This window comes from Capsicum annuum, chromosome 2, assembly GCF_002878395.1.
Source record: "Capsicum annuum cultivar UCD-10X-F1 chromosome 2, UCD10Xv1.1, whole genome shotgun sequence".
Classification (NCBI taxonomy): Eukaryota; Viridiplantae; Streptophyta; class Magnoliopsida; order Solanales; family Solanaceae; genus Capsicum; species Capsicum annuum.
In genome coordinates this window covers 152,097,793-152,111,229 of record NC_061112.1, presented here as the reverse complement: position 1 = coordinate 152,111,229, position 13,437 = coordinate 152,097,793, and the positions used below count along the sequence as shown (strand labels likewise).

General features: G+C 34.1%; 2 protein-coding genes and 1 non-coding gene across 4 annotated transcripts; 1 reads left to right on the top strand and 2 right to left on the bottom strand.

The window, feature by feature from the left end:
* Positions 1–4,763: 4,763 nt before the first annotated feature.
* On the bottom strand, positions 4,764–4,835 carry TRNAP-UGG. Its single transcript has one exon. It is a non-coding gene; the product is annotated as a tRNA-Pro (tRNA).
* A 1,339-nt stretch (positions 4,836–6,174) lies between these two features.
* Positions 6,175–9,421, top strand: LOC107860649 (PWWP domain-containing protein 6). Of its 2 annotated transcripts, none has more exons than XM_016706076.2 (2): positions 6,175–6,328; positions 6,742–9,421. In XM_016706076.2, the coding sequence occupies exons 1-2, from the start codon at positions 6,229–6,231 to the stop codon at positions 9,222–9,224; spliced, it is 2,583 nt and encodes an 860-aa protein (XP_016561562.1). In that variant the 5' UTR covers positions 6,175–6,228; the 3' UTR covers positions 9,225–9,421. The 2 variants fall into 2 exon arrangements, with proteins under 2 accessions (XP_016561562.1, XP_047263551.1); XM_047407595.1 differs by lacking the exon at positions 6,175–6,328 and adding an exon at positions 6,441–6,601.
* Positions 9,422–11,335: 1,914 nt separating this feature from the next.
* LOC107861478 lies at positions 11,336–12,501 on the bottom strand. The gene has a single exon (XM_016706813.2). It carries the CDS (start codon positions 12,225–12,227, stop codon positions 11,646–11,648), a length of 582 nt encoding a protein of 193 aa, XP_016562299.1. The 5' UTR covers positions 12,228–12,501; the 3' UTR covers positions 11,336–11,645.
* Between the last annotated feature and the right edge of the window lie 936 nt (positions 12,502–13,437).

Sequence of the window (13,437 nt, the reverse complement as noted above, 5' to 3'; positions counted from 1 at the left end):
TATATATATATATATATATATATATATATATATATATTATCCTTCTTTTTCCCTCCTCCATAATCCTTGTCGTTGCTTTCAGTTTCCGGTAAAAAAAAAAAATTTCAATGAATTGTACAAAGAGAGAAAGAGAAAAGCTAACATCTTCAAGAAAAAAATGAAATCAAAAAGTGTAAAAAGTGTTGGTTTTCTTGTCTGCTCCAACCTCTCCACCTTAAAAATTTAGAAACACACACAAATATCAAATTCGTTGGTGAACTCGCCGGTTGAAAACACACAAACACCATTTTTTGTGAACTGCTCCAATCATTTTTTGGTGAACTGCTCCAACCATTTTTTTAATGGAAAAAGTGGTTGGTTTTCTTGTTAGTTTCGGTGAATGAATATCCTTTCTTGATTTCTTTTTTCTGAAAATGAACCAACCGGAATTCATTTGTGAACTCGCCGAAAAATTGACTGAGATCTTCCGATCGTCGATGAGCTCGCCGGTCGTCATATTATCTTTTGTTTTATTTCTTTTGGTAATAATTATTGCAAGTATTGATTGTTGTGTTGAATGTTGATTTTCATTTTGAAATTTGGAACAAAAATGAAATTGGTAGAGACAGAAATGGTAATTGAGAAATTAATAGTGAGAAGATGAAACTGATAGAAGTATTGAAAATGTGATTTAGATTCCGACATAAATAGAGATGAGGAAGATAAAGAGATTGGCCATGATAGTCATTGAAGAGTTTTTGAAGCTTTTTATGAGAGAGAGTATTTTGAGGATCGTGATGAAGAAAGAAAATAAAATAAAAATTATATATATGTGTGTGTGTGTGTGTGTATTTTTATATTAAAAAGAAATGTAAAAAATACCTTTTTAAATATTTTTGGATTACTCACCCTCTCAAAGAGAGTGACATACACTCTCTTTGCCACATAAGCCTTTAGAGTGTAAATATTCCACTCTAAATATGTTCAGGATAGTCATAGGACCCCTCCAAAGTATAAGTGTGTAGTTAAGATTTGGAGTAAAGGTTGAGGGAGCTTTTGGCTATTTTCTCTTTTTATTTATGCATAGATTTTCTACCTTTTCCTAAAAAACTATATTCAATATGGTCAAACAGAAAAGAAAATCATAAGTTTAACAATTAAAAATTTTTGAAGCCTTAAGACTTTGAGTACCTAAATCAAAGACTTTAATAGTATCATCCTTGAATCACCTGTGGATATTTTAATGAAGCACGGCAAGATGTTTGTGCCCTTTAGAGTGGCCTTCTGTTCAATAAAGTAGGAAGAGAACAATGAGATATATAGGTGCTTTCTTCTCATTGCGTAAACAGTGATGGGAGAGTCCTGTGCTGGTAGAGAAAAATAGTATACGTGTGCGCAAGTTGGCTCAAAATAGCACCCAGAGGCGGAGCCAGTACTCTTTAGGGGGTTCATCCCAACCCTTTCGACAGAAAAATATACTATTTATATATGATTAAAATTATTTTTTATGTGATTATAGTAGGTATTGAACCCCTTTCGATTTAGTTTTCTTTGAATATTAAACCCCCTTACTTGAAATCCCGACTTCGTCTCTGATAGCACCAAGCTGGAAACTTATTACACTGGTATCGATTCCTCAAGGTTGTATTAGTTGTAATCGTAGTTGAAAAACTTCTATGTCCCAAGTTGGTTTAAGTCACGCCTTTACTAAAGATTTTTCCAAATCTTAGAAAAACTCTGGCGTATGGTGTATAGAGCCAAGCTGAAGAAAATTGAAATGTATAATTCGTACAAATTATTTTTGCATTTTTCAAGTCTAGCCAATTCATTCATTCATAAAAGTTAGTATCTGCTCGATAGTAGGAGGCCTGTTTTTAGAACTAAGAATAACATGTTTGGTTACACATTATGATTCAGTAGTTGATTGCATTGCACTGAATCATCAACTTATTTTCACAAACATTAACCAAAATATGACTATCTAACTCATAGCTTAACTCACAATATACAGAACAACAACAAACCCAGTGAGGCATGAAATATGAAAGTAATCGAGGCATACCTTCCCTATTCCTCTACGTTTGTGGAGAGATAAAGATGTACGCATGCATACCTTCACACTCTACCTTTGTGGGATACAGAGAAATTGTTTCAGATAGACCTTCGGCTCAAAATAAATGCAGCTGAGGCATGAAACTATGAAAGAAAGAAAAAGAGAACAAAATAGCAAATGTTGTCTATTCTTGAGATTGGTCAGCATAAGAAGCAATAATTTCAGAAACAAAATTCAGGCATAGAATGACATTCTTGCAAACATGGAGTTATGAAGCAACTATCTTAGATAGTAGCCTCTGCATGAAAAGAACTGAAAACAAATATAAACGCACAGAAACACACACACTATTACAATCTAAAACTGGAACAATCACAAATGATGCAGAACCATAAACAAACACGGGCAAAAAAACTTTGATTTTAGAAAATTGTATACAAGTATATCTAATAACTGAATTCTCTTGCTAAATTAATTTAATAATTTAGATTAAATTTCAATCTTTCTCATATTAATATGATGCAAATATGCATCTTAAATTGTTGGTTAAAGTAAAATGTCACTTTCTCATAAATAAAATGTGACAAGTAAAAGTAAAAAAAGAGAGTTGATAAGAAGAAATTTAATTGGACCTTCGACAATAATGACTTTTAAAAACAAATTAAATCAAACTTGAAAAATATTAAACCAAATTACGTGATTCGATATCTTGTGCACAACATTGAAAAATCAAAAACCAAAGAAACGAACGCCCACCCATAAGATCGGGTGTTAAATTCTCTTAATCGTTCCTAAATATAGAGAGAATAGCAACACCATACCAAGTAAATTCCCACAAGTGGGGTCTGTGAAGGGTAGATTGTATGCAGACTTTCTTATTATCTCATGAAGGAAGAGAGACTGTTTTCAAGAGATCCTTAACCCGATTGCAATAAAATCCAATTAAGTACAAGAAGAAAAAACAGTGAAGAAAGCATAGTAATTAATAAGGAAACCCGTGCAAAGCCTACATGAAAGGAACAATAACAATAGTAAAATAAGAAGTTGATCGAAACGCAATAAACAACATAGGACGATGGATATCAAAAGCAAAAACTACAAGGATGTGACTAATACTATAACAAATACCAACAATCCTAGACCTTCTAAAGGCAACATAATACCCTCCTTGCCTACTAACCTTCTACTCTCTCCGTTCCGTTTCACTTGCCCTTATTGACTTGATACTCTGCTTAAGAAAAAAAGTTATCACGGATTTATTTATATGATCCAGGGTAATATTGAAAGAACATGACAAACTTGCCAAGTAAAATGGAAGGAACATGATAAACTTGTTAAGTAAAATAAAAACGAAGGGAGTACCTTATAATAAAAACAAGGGAAAAGTCATTGTTTCCACCCTAAACTATATTCGAAAAGTCGAAGCCATATCTAAACTATTAGATGACCTATTACACACCTATACTATTTACAAGTAAATTTATTTCCACCCTGACGCACATAGAACCAGTCACACGATGGAAGGTGTTACACACTCGCGCACATTTCATCAAAATGTCACTGGCACGTCAGTTTTTACATCAGATTTCCAAAAAAAAAAAGTCCAAGTCATCCCAATTTCTTCTTCTTCCCTATCCATCTTCAAAGCCCATCATTAAACCACCACCATTACCGCATCGTCACTAAACTCATATCATCATCACCAACAACAACCAAATTCACCATTGGAATCACCCCACCACCACTGCTACCATAAAAAATTACAAGTCGGATCATATCACCACCATTGTTACCACTAAAATTTTCAAAGAGCCACCACAAAATTCAACAGCCATAACCAAAGTCGAAATCTATCACCATCATTTTTACCACTAAAAGTTTTAAAGATTTACCACAAAATTTAACACCCATACCAAACTCTTCGTTGAAATCATATCACAATTATTTTTATCATCAAAAATTACAAAGAACCATTGCACAAATTCAACACCCGCAATTAAATTCACATAAAAATCACACCACGTCAATAAATTTTAATGTTTATCGAAATTAAACCATCATACACTGTCAATATTGAAATTCGCAACAATAGTTATAACAAAAATTTCTTTTCACCCCAAATTGCTTTGCTAAATCATTCACCACTAGATCCATTATCATCGTCACCATTGAAAATAATCACACCCATAAACGTCAACCCAACATTCATCAGCAAAATTGTCAGCAACTTCATTGTCAATTATAAGAAATTAAAGACACACCACCATCAATTTTATCAACCAATCATCAAGTTCCTCAGCATTGTGAATTTCGTTCAAGCTCGAGATAAAGAATGATGAAAATAAAAAGTTGATTAGTAAAAGAAATGAAGTGGTTTTGATAAGAAAAAAGTTAGAGAAGAGAAGATTAATGTCACAAAGAAGAATAAAAAAAAATAGGAAAGGTTATCCATGAATAATGCACAAAGAAGAAGTGATGTTCGTTTTTCTTAATTTTTTTTTGCTTTAATTTAACTCCTGGATTACGTAGTACAAGTATAAATTCATTTTTACGTAGTAGAAGTGTGTAATAGGCCATCACACTTTTTCCTAAAAAGGACAAAAAAGGGGCATTCTTAATTTTTTTTTGCTTTAATTTAACTCCTGGATTACGTAGTACAAGTATAAATTCACTTTTACGTAGTAGAAGTGTGTAATAGGCCATCACACTTTTTCCTAAAAAGGACAAAAAAGGGGCATTCCGAGAATCGAACTCGGGACCTCTCGCACCCAAAGCGAGAATCATACCACTAGACCAAATGCCCTGCTTCAGTATCCATGCTCTTGTGGTTCTAAAGTTACCTTAAAAGCGTAAAAAGTTCATGATTTCCTAATGAAAAGATGAATGAAAAAAGACAAGAAAAGCATCTTCTTGGACAGTATGAGAGTATGAACTTCTTTACAAATGTCCACCAGTTATTTAGTAGTGAAAATAAAACGGAATAATTTAGATCTTCCATTTTGCAGATAGAATTGCAAATTCCAATATGATTAGAATTGAAATGGTCAATTTGTCACACATTAACATCAATTTATATGAGTAATGAGACACTATTATCTGTTGCATTACAGATGAGATCCTTAGTAGGCTTTGTTTTTTAAATTTAGGATATGTATTTGCTGGTAATTGAATTGAAACAGTAGAAAAGTCAATTTGAAATTCAAACTAAGAAATTTTAATACTATATAATAGTAGTAAATAACTAAATCTGATGAAACTTTCGAAATAAAAAACAATTTACATATAAATGTAAAAGTTATTATACTAGTATTGTAATTGATATATCTAACTTGATTTTTTTTTTTAATGATCGGCATAAATGTGTTGATTGTGATATTTCTTCTTTTAATTTCATGAGTTGAAAATATCATTTGTTATTTGATAATATATTTGTGTATGGTTTAGAACTAGCCGGCTTGATTCCTTATACAATTGAAAATATAAAAGATATAAATATTTATATGAAATTTTTATTGATGTATAAGGAGTTCGAATTATTATATATTAAATATAGTATCAAATGTTTTGATTTTAAGACCCAAAAGTGATGTTTATGTGGAGGTTCAAAATCTAACAACAGGGTATTAAAAACCAAAACATAGATCAACAAAATTTGTGAAACTTGCACAACGTAAGTTTAAATTAATTGGTCCATAAATGAATATAGCATTTACTTGAAAAGATGTTATTTCAATTAACAATAGAATTTATTAAAAAGGATGAAAATCATGATAAAGTTCAACTCCAACTCTAATAAATTATAATTTTAATGGCCAAACGGGACCTAAATTACCTCAAATTACATAGAATTATTCTTCTAGTTTTCCAAGTTACAACAGGCACTTCTTCAATCTTCATTTTACAACATATCACAAGCTTGGACCCCCCCACTCCCCACCCCCAAAAAAAAAAAAAAGGAGGGAAAGAGAGCGGTAAATAGTAGATGATTCAAAATTCAAGAAGATTCCCAAAAATTACCGCGTACATCCCTGGAAATTTTTATTTAGAAGTCCTTTCATTTCATACGTTACATCTCGACCGTCCACCTCACTCTCACTTTCGTTTCAAAGAGTTAATGAAACAATCCTGAATATATTACATCTCAACCGTCCAGCTCTCTTCTTGACTGTTTATAGAAACAAATAGTCCCGTAGTACATGTACATATTTGTCCAAAACAAAGGCACACCCCCTATATACTCTCTCTGCGATTTCTACAATTTTCATTTTACAACTCTGCGAATTCCCTTCTGTTCTGGTACGTTACCTTTCTCCCTTTGTGTTTTTTTTTTTTTCCTTTTATTTAATATCAGGGTCTATCGAAAATGATCTTTTTAATTCTATGAGGTAGTTTACGGTCTGCGTATATTTTACACCACACTTGTGTGATTATAGTGTATGTTGTTGTGGTATATCGTAGTCATCTTCTTCTTCTTTTTTTTTTTTCTTTTTCGATTGTTTTCCCTGTTATGTTATCGTGTTCGTATACATGCCTTTTCAGGACTGCAAAAAATGGAACCCGAAACCCTAGGTTTATTGAAATTTTATTCTTTGATTGTTTTGTCCGTTTCTTTATGGTGCTTTATTTTTGTGTATGTGATTGTGTGTTTTATGTAATTTTGGAATCTTTTTTCTGAGCTAAGGTGTTTTGATTTTTCTTCATTTTTGCAGAAATTTTAGTGTTTTTGGGTATGTCGAGTGACGAAAACGTAGAGAAGAACAAAATCCCAGCTGAAGCAGTTGATTCTGAAACCCTAATGGCTGATACTGGTGGTACTGGTCCTGGACCTGGGTTACCTGATGAGGGGCCTAGGGTTTCTGGTGATAATGGAAATGTGGATACTGGTGTTATTATCGAGCAGGAGAGTCCGGAAGTTGGAAATGGTGTCGATGGTGATGGAATTTCTCTTTTGGTGGAAGTTCATGGGTCATTGGAAAATGTCGACAGAAGCGGGAGTGAGGGTGCTAGTCAAGGGGCTGAAGTGGAACTAGGACGTGGAGATTTTGTTGAGGGAATGAGCGGAGAGGAGAATGGGGATGATAATACGGATGATGAGATGGTTGATGCGGTTGATGTGGAAATTACAGAGGATAATTCTACTGTAAAACATGTGTATAAAGTTGGTGACTTTGTGTGGGGCAAGATTAAGAGTCATCCATGGTGGCCAGGGCGTGTTTATGATGCTTCTAGTGCCTCAGATTTTGCTATGAAGTATAATCAGTCAGGTCGATTGCTAGTGGCATACTTTGGAGATGGCTCGTTTTCTTGGTGCCCTCCTTCACAGTTGGTACCTTTTGTGGACAACTTTCAAAATATGTCGAAGCAAAGCACTTCCAAGAGCTTCTTATATGCTGTTGAAAAGGCCCTGGAGGAAATTAATGTACTTGTAGAGTTGTGCATTACTTGCCAATGCATCTCCAAAGAGAGTCATGATGGACTTATTTGGCCATTAGCAGTTAATGCCGGAATTAGAAAAGGTGTTCAAGTGCCTGAAGGAGAAACAGTTAGACTTCTACTTTGTCAGTATGAACCTGCTGAAATACTTAAAAGTCTACATCGACATGCAAAAATCAACGCTAATTCCAATATACTTGAGTGTTCTGTCTTAAGAAGTTGTCTCTCTGCTTTTTATCGTGCTAAATGTGGACGCCCCTTGGCTTTATGCTGTGAACCCCTGCCAGTTGAAGGCCTTGAGGACAAGAAGAAGGATCAAGGTGTTGATGCAAATGACTTCAGCATACCTATTGAGGTTCCTATACATGGTCCACCAGAAGAAGAAACTCCCAATTCCGTCTCTGCAAAGTTTCCTCTGACTGTTTGTGAGAAGATTTCTGACAAAACGAAGCTGAAAAGTGTTGCTGAGCTTATGGGCGAGAATGTCAAGACCAAAGCTAAGAAGACAACCATAGGAGATTCTACACCTTCGTCAGTAGAAACATCTGAGAAGAAAAGGAAGAAGTCTGGTAGCGGCTCTAAGAGTGTTGATGAAAAAAGCTCTAAGGGGGTCAGCAAGAAGTCTGGTGGTAGCACTGACTCGGAAAAAACAAAGAAACTTACTGTTTCAATTCCTGACCGTGATGCACTCAGTGGTCAGCTGGACATGAATGCGAGCCCTTTATCAAGGGAAAGAAAGAAAAGCAAATATTTGTCACCTCCTTATACTGTGACCCCTAGGTGGAATGCAGGAAAGTCAACCTTTAAGAGAGAATTGGAAGAAGAATCTCAGAAAATTTCTGCTATTAGCAGAATGGGCGAACGTGTGACAAAGGCTGCTCGGCTTCTTTTGTCTTCTCCTGATGCAAACCATGGCGATGAGACAGTCAAGGAGAAAAAAGCTGAACAGTTAGATGATGTTGACAAGAGTTCTCAGATTGAAAAGCAAAGCTCTATGATTTTCGGCACCATGGATATTAATTCATCGGTGAACGAGGTACTGTCTGAGGTTCAGTCTACTGCTCTCAACCCTCGTTTATTGAGGAATGGATCTCTTGAGAAGGCCAAAGGTTTCATTTCCAGTTTCAGAAACTCAGTATATCTTGATGGTTCAAACTACAAACTATACAATAAAGTGAAAACTGGAAAGAAGAGAAAATCTGTGGAACTAGGGTCAGTTCCTTCTCTTGCAAAGAAAAGGAGGACTAAACTCAGTAAAGCACCTGGGCCTTCTAATCAGGGAGCAAAAATTGAAGGAGATGGTAGAGAAACTTCATCCGCAATTCTGAGGGTTACATTTTCTACTGATGTTTCTTTGCCATCAGAAGATGAAATCATCCAGATATATAACAAGTTTGGGGAACTGGATGAAAAGGAAACAAAATTTTTACGTGATTCAAATGCTGTACTAATCGTCTACAGTCGCGGTTCAGATGCTGTAAAGGCCTTCAATGCATCCGTGAGGCAAAGTCCTTTTGGTGCTGCTAATGTGAATTTTACTCTCAGTTATCCCTCCAACTCTGATCTTCCACTTTCCTCACTGAAAGCCTGTAAGGGGAAGAAGTCAGATGTACAATTAATCCAGCAGAAGCTGAAGGCGATGTCCTCAATCCTGGAAAGATGTAAAGGTAAGATTTCAGCCGTGGAGAAATCAGAGTTGGAAGGTGAGATCAAAGGCTTGCTGGAGAAGGTAAGCGAGGTGACATCAACAAACCCATAGGGGATACTAGGATGTGAAGCTGGTTGCTTCAACTTGTCGTGTTCTCCGTTTGTTGATAGTGTTAGATTGTCCAGGTTTTGTTGATTAGGATACTTAATTGACTTCTCTTAGGTTCATGTATGAAGTAGGAGCATACAATGGTAGCGCTGTACAATTGATTTGCTCTAGTTACTATACAGCTGCATTTACTTTGATCAGTGTGGTGTTGAGAGTTACCTGAATTCCCCACCCACCAACCAAAAAAATGGAAGTAAAATTGCTCTCATTTTCTGCACTAATGAATATTTTTGTCGAGGTATATCTGCCGAAGTGCTACTTAGAGATAGTAGCTTGTATCTATGATGCTTGGACTCTCCAAAAATGTTACTGCACCTGTGTTGGGTCCTTCAAAATACACTGTTTTTGGAGGATCCGACACGCACCCGTATACCTTTTTGAAGAGTCCGAGCAACTTAGGCTTGTATCGCTTGCTGAATGCAGCAATACACTTGTTTTCTGTGTCAGTTGCTTAGTCTACTATTTCCACATTCAGAGAGTTTAATTTTACGGAAACTGGCCTGTTTATGGATCGAGCATTGTAAACTTTGCTGTATCACTTCTGCATAAGTTGTCTCTAAATCAACAATATCTCTGAGAGGATGCATCTGTGCGAAGCCAAGAACAATCTTGGTGTTTTGCTAGCCAGACTACCAAGCACAGATACTGAGGAAACCTATTGTCTTCCTAAAAGATGCTCGAAGCTCCAAGTTTTAAGCAGTTATAAATATATATCAATTATGGTTGGTCATTTAGCGGTAAGGACCGTCATCTGTTGTAACTGAACCAGTTTGACTCGTCCTAGACTGCTTTCAAACCCCACTGAACCATGGCCGTTATGTTGTCAGCGGACATTCGGCAAGTTTAACATTAACATCGCTCATTTTTTTTTCGTATGTATGGGTCAAACAGTGATTAGAATTTGGACCTATGAGGCTGCTAAAGCCCACATCAATTATAATTCCATCAGGGCCACATTGGTTTTGGATCTTGACTGGATATAATCCCAGTTTCCATTAAACAAGTTTATGAGACATTTTGTAAAGATTATTTCAGTAGATAGTCGTGCTCACAAATGTTCTTTTGATGCACAGTATTACAATGACAAAAAAATGTTCCAATATATCAGAAATTTCATACAAGTCGTGGATTTTGGTCTAAATTTAATTAAAATTGTAGTTGAACGAATTTGGTTAAAGAAAGTGAATCGTAGAGGGGAGGACTTGGGATCATTTGCTCTCTTGCCCTGGTCTTTTAATTTTCCCCCTTCGTGACAAACTTTTTCGCTGCCTTAAGTTTACTTTTTTGTGTCATAATGTTCCATATGTTGTACACCCGGGCATGACTTCAATTTCTAAAGAACTTATGTCCAGCCTCTGAGCATAATTTTGATTGCTAAAGATTACTACTGTTTCTTTTCACAATTGTTTACAAGGGACTAGGAGGGGGCAAGGAGGGTTTAATAGGACCAAAATGATTAGAACGCTAAATATTCAACTTCATGAGATTTACTATTTAGGACTATGACCACTTAATTATTTGGTTGTCCCCTCAATCACAGAAACGTGAAGAAGAGACTCGAATAAACATGAAAACACAGAGAAAAAAACAATGATCTGGAAAAGAAAAAACAACTTTATCCTTGGTTGCTGGTATTCTCCTGTCCCTCCGTGATTAAATTAAAAAAAAAAATTAAAAAAATTTAGCACTAATAATGTAAGAGGGCCACACGTCTCTTGTAATATTATGAGTTAAAACTTGTTATTATATTGATTTGATCCGGTAGGTGCAATCCATAGCCAATTGATTTACAAATTTTAGTTATATAGATTGCAAATTCTGCAGAGTGAATGTACAATTATTCGAGTTTTCATTGTTGTTAATTAGTATAAAGTACGTTATCTCTTTCATGTCGACAATATTTATAAGTAAACTTTTTAAAAATATGAGAGTGATTTAGTTTTTAAAAATAAAAATAAGATAAATTACATGCTATGACAAATAAAGTTAACTTGACGATATAAAAATACTTTTCGCAGATTGGTGTATATATATATATATATGAAAAACAGAATCATGTTATGCAATTATTCCATACCCCATCCTTGGATATTAAGAACAAGTTAACAAAATCTGTGATAAAGAAAAGGACACAGTAACTAATAGTAGTAGCAATAAACTGTACATTTCACAAACACAAGAAACAAATTGGTGGTTTTTTACAGTTCAAAACCCAAAATATTCTAATCGAGCTTGCTAATTTGCTCTTTTCCCCTTCACTATACATGATTCTCCCATATATAGTAAGTAGTACTCCATCTCAAAATCCATATCTTGAAAATCTCAAGTTTACTTCGCGTAAATCCAAACAACAGTAAAAAAAAATTACCCACTGTTACCTTGAGTTGGAATTCCAGTGTAAGAAACTCTGCCAAATCCCAAATGACCAACTTGTTCATACAAGTCTAACCAAAACTCTTCTGCATTGTCAAACTTATTAGAACTAATATTATTTTTGTCTTGTTCTGCAATAACAATTCCCAATGACTCCTTCTCATTTGCTGTAATAATAATATCTTCATCTATAACTGATCTTGTTGAAATTCTTCCATCTATACTATCCAAATCATACGTAACACAGTCACGGTAACTGTAACTTCTCTCCTTTTCCTTCTTCTTTCCCATTTTTTTACCTTTCCCAAAACATTTTCTCACCATAGTCCATGGCATTTTGAGAAATGCAAGGGCTAAAATGTCAATTACTGCACACGGACAGCAACATAATGCGACGCAATCGGCGACGACGCCAGCTGTACATGACATGCAGAATTTGCCTGTGCATTCGATCGGATCGTCGACGGCTGCCACGCGGCGGTGGTTCTTGACGGCGGTTGTTGGGTGGTTTCTTGAAGGAGTAGTGGTGGTATTTTTGCTACGTGCAGCAGCTGCTGCTGATGAACCATCCATATATATGCTTCTTTAATTTGTTAGATGAAAATTAATTCTTCTATCAAATGATGAACAACAATGACTTCAACAGAAAAACTTATATGTATATTTTTATATATGCATATATGCAGAGAGAATAGTTTTTTATTTTTTATTTTGTAAAGAAATAGAAAAGAGGGAAGGGAGGATCAGCTTAGGGAATTTGATATGTTGTGAGTTTGAGAGGCTCTTTTGACTCTTTAAATAGTACCAAAATAACTAGTGCTCCCTCATTTATTATGGAGGATATTTTTGTCTCAAAAATCCCTCAAAATCTTCTTCACATTTTTTCAATCCTATTTATGGAGAATATTTTTGTCACAAGAATCCATCAAAATCTTCTTTACATTCTTTCCATCCTATTTATGGAGGATATTTTTATAAAAAAAATTATGCAATTCATGATATTTTTAATGCGCCAAATCAAATACTAAATAGAAAAAATATAACTAATGTAAATATTACTAATACACAATATTTCATATTAGTCCTATACACTCTACCAAACGACTATTAAGTTTTATGCTCCGTCATTATAAACAATCATTCATTCAATTTTAGTTATTCACGATGTTAAAATAAATTGTTCATTATTTTAAAAATAATATTCAATAATATTTGCTCTATTTGAAAAGTTAATATATAATTTGTTTTTTTATATTTATTTTACCTTTGCTACTATTAAGTATTATTTATAATGAAACACATTTTTCAGATCGTTAAATTTACTATATCATAAGGTGATGTCGTGAAACTACGCATATTAATTATTATATTTTAAAGTGCGTGTCAAGTTAATAATAACAAGTAGAGATATATGAATGGAGTAATTTTTACTTACTATTCCATTTAAAATTTCAAGAGATAATTTATAATTTAGTTTTTAATTTAAGCTTACTGTTAACTATATTTATTTTTTAAGAAGTTAAATTTATTATATTTAAAGTATGATATAATAAAATTATCATTTTATTTACTATTACTTGAGAAATATGTCAAATCAATATTAGATAAGTAAAAACAAATAAAGAGAATAACTTTATATATATATATGCAGAGAGAATAGTTTTTTTTTTTTTTTTAAAAAAAAAAAAATAGAAAAGAGGGAAGGGGGGATCAGCTTAGGGAATTTGGTATGTTGGGAGTTTGAGAGCCTCTTTTGACTCTTTTAATGGTACCAAAATAAATA

Bases quoted from the DNA above. Each gene is read 5' to 3' on its own strand.
- LOC107861478 (XM_016706813.2), bottom strand. From the start codon at position 12,227: ATGGATGGTTCATCAGCAGCAGCTGCTGCACGTAGCAAAAATACCACC.
- LOC107860649 (XM_047407595.1), top strand. From the start codon at position 6,469: ATGTTGTTGTGGTATATCGTAGTCATCTTCTTCTTCTTTTTTTTTTTT. The intron at 6,602-6,741 runs GTTTATTGAAAT...TCATTTTTGCAG, and splicing joins AATGGAACCCGAAACCCTAG to AAATTTTAGTGTTTTTGGGT.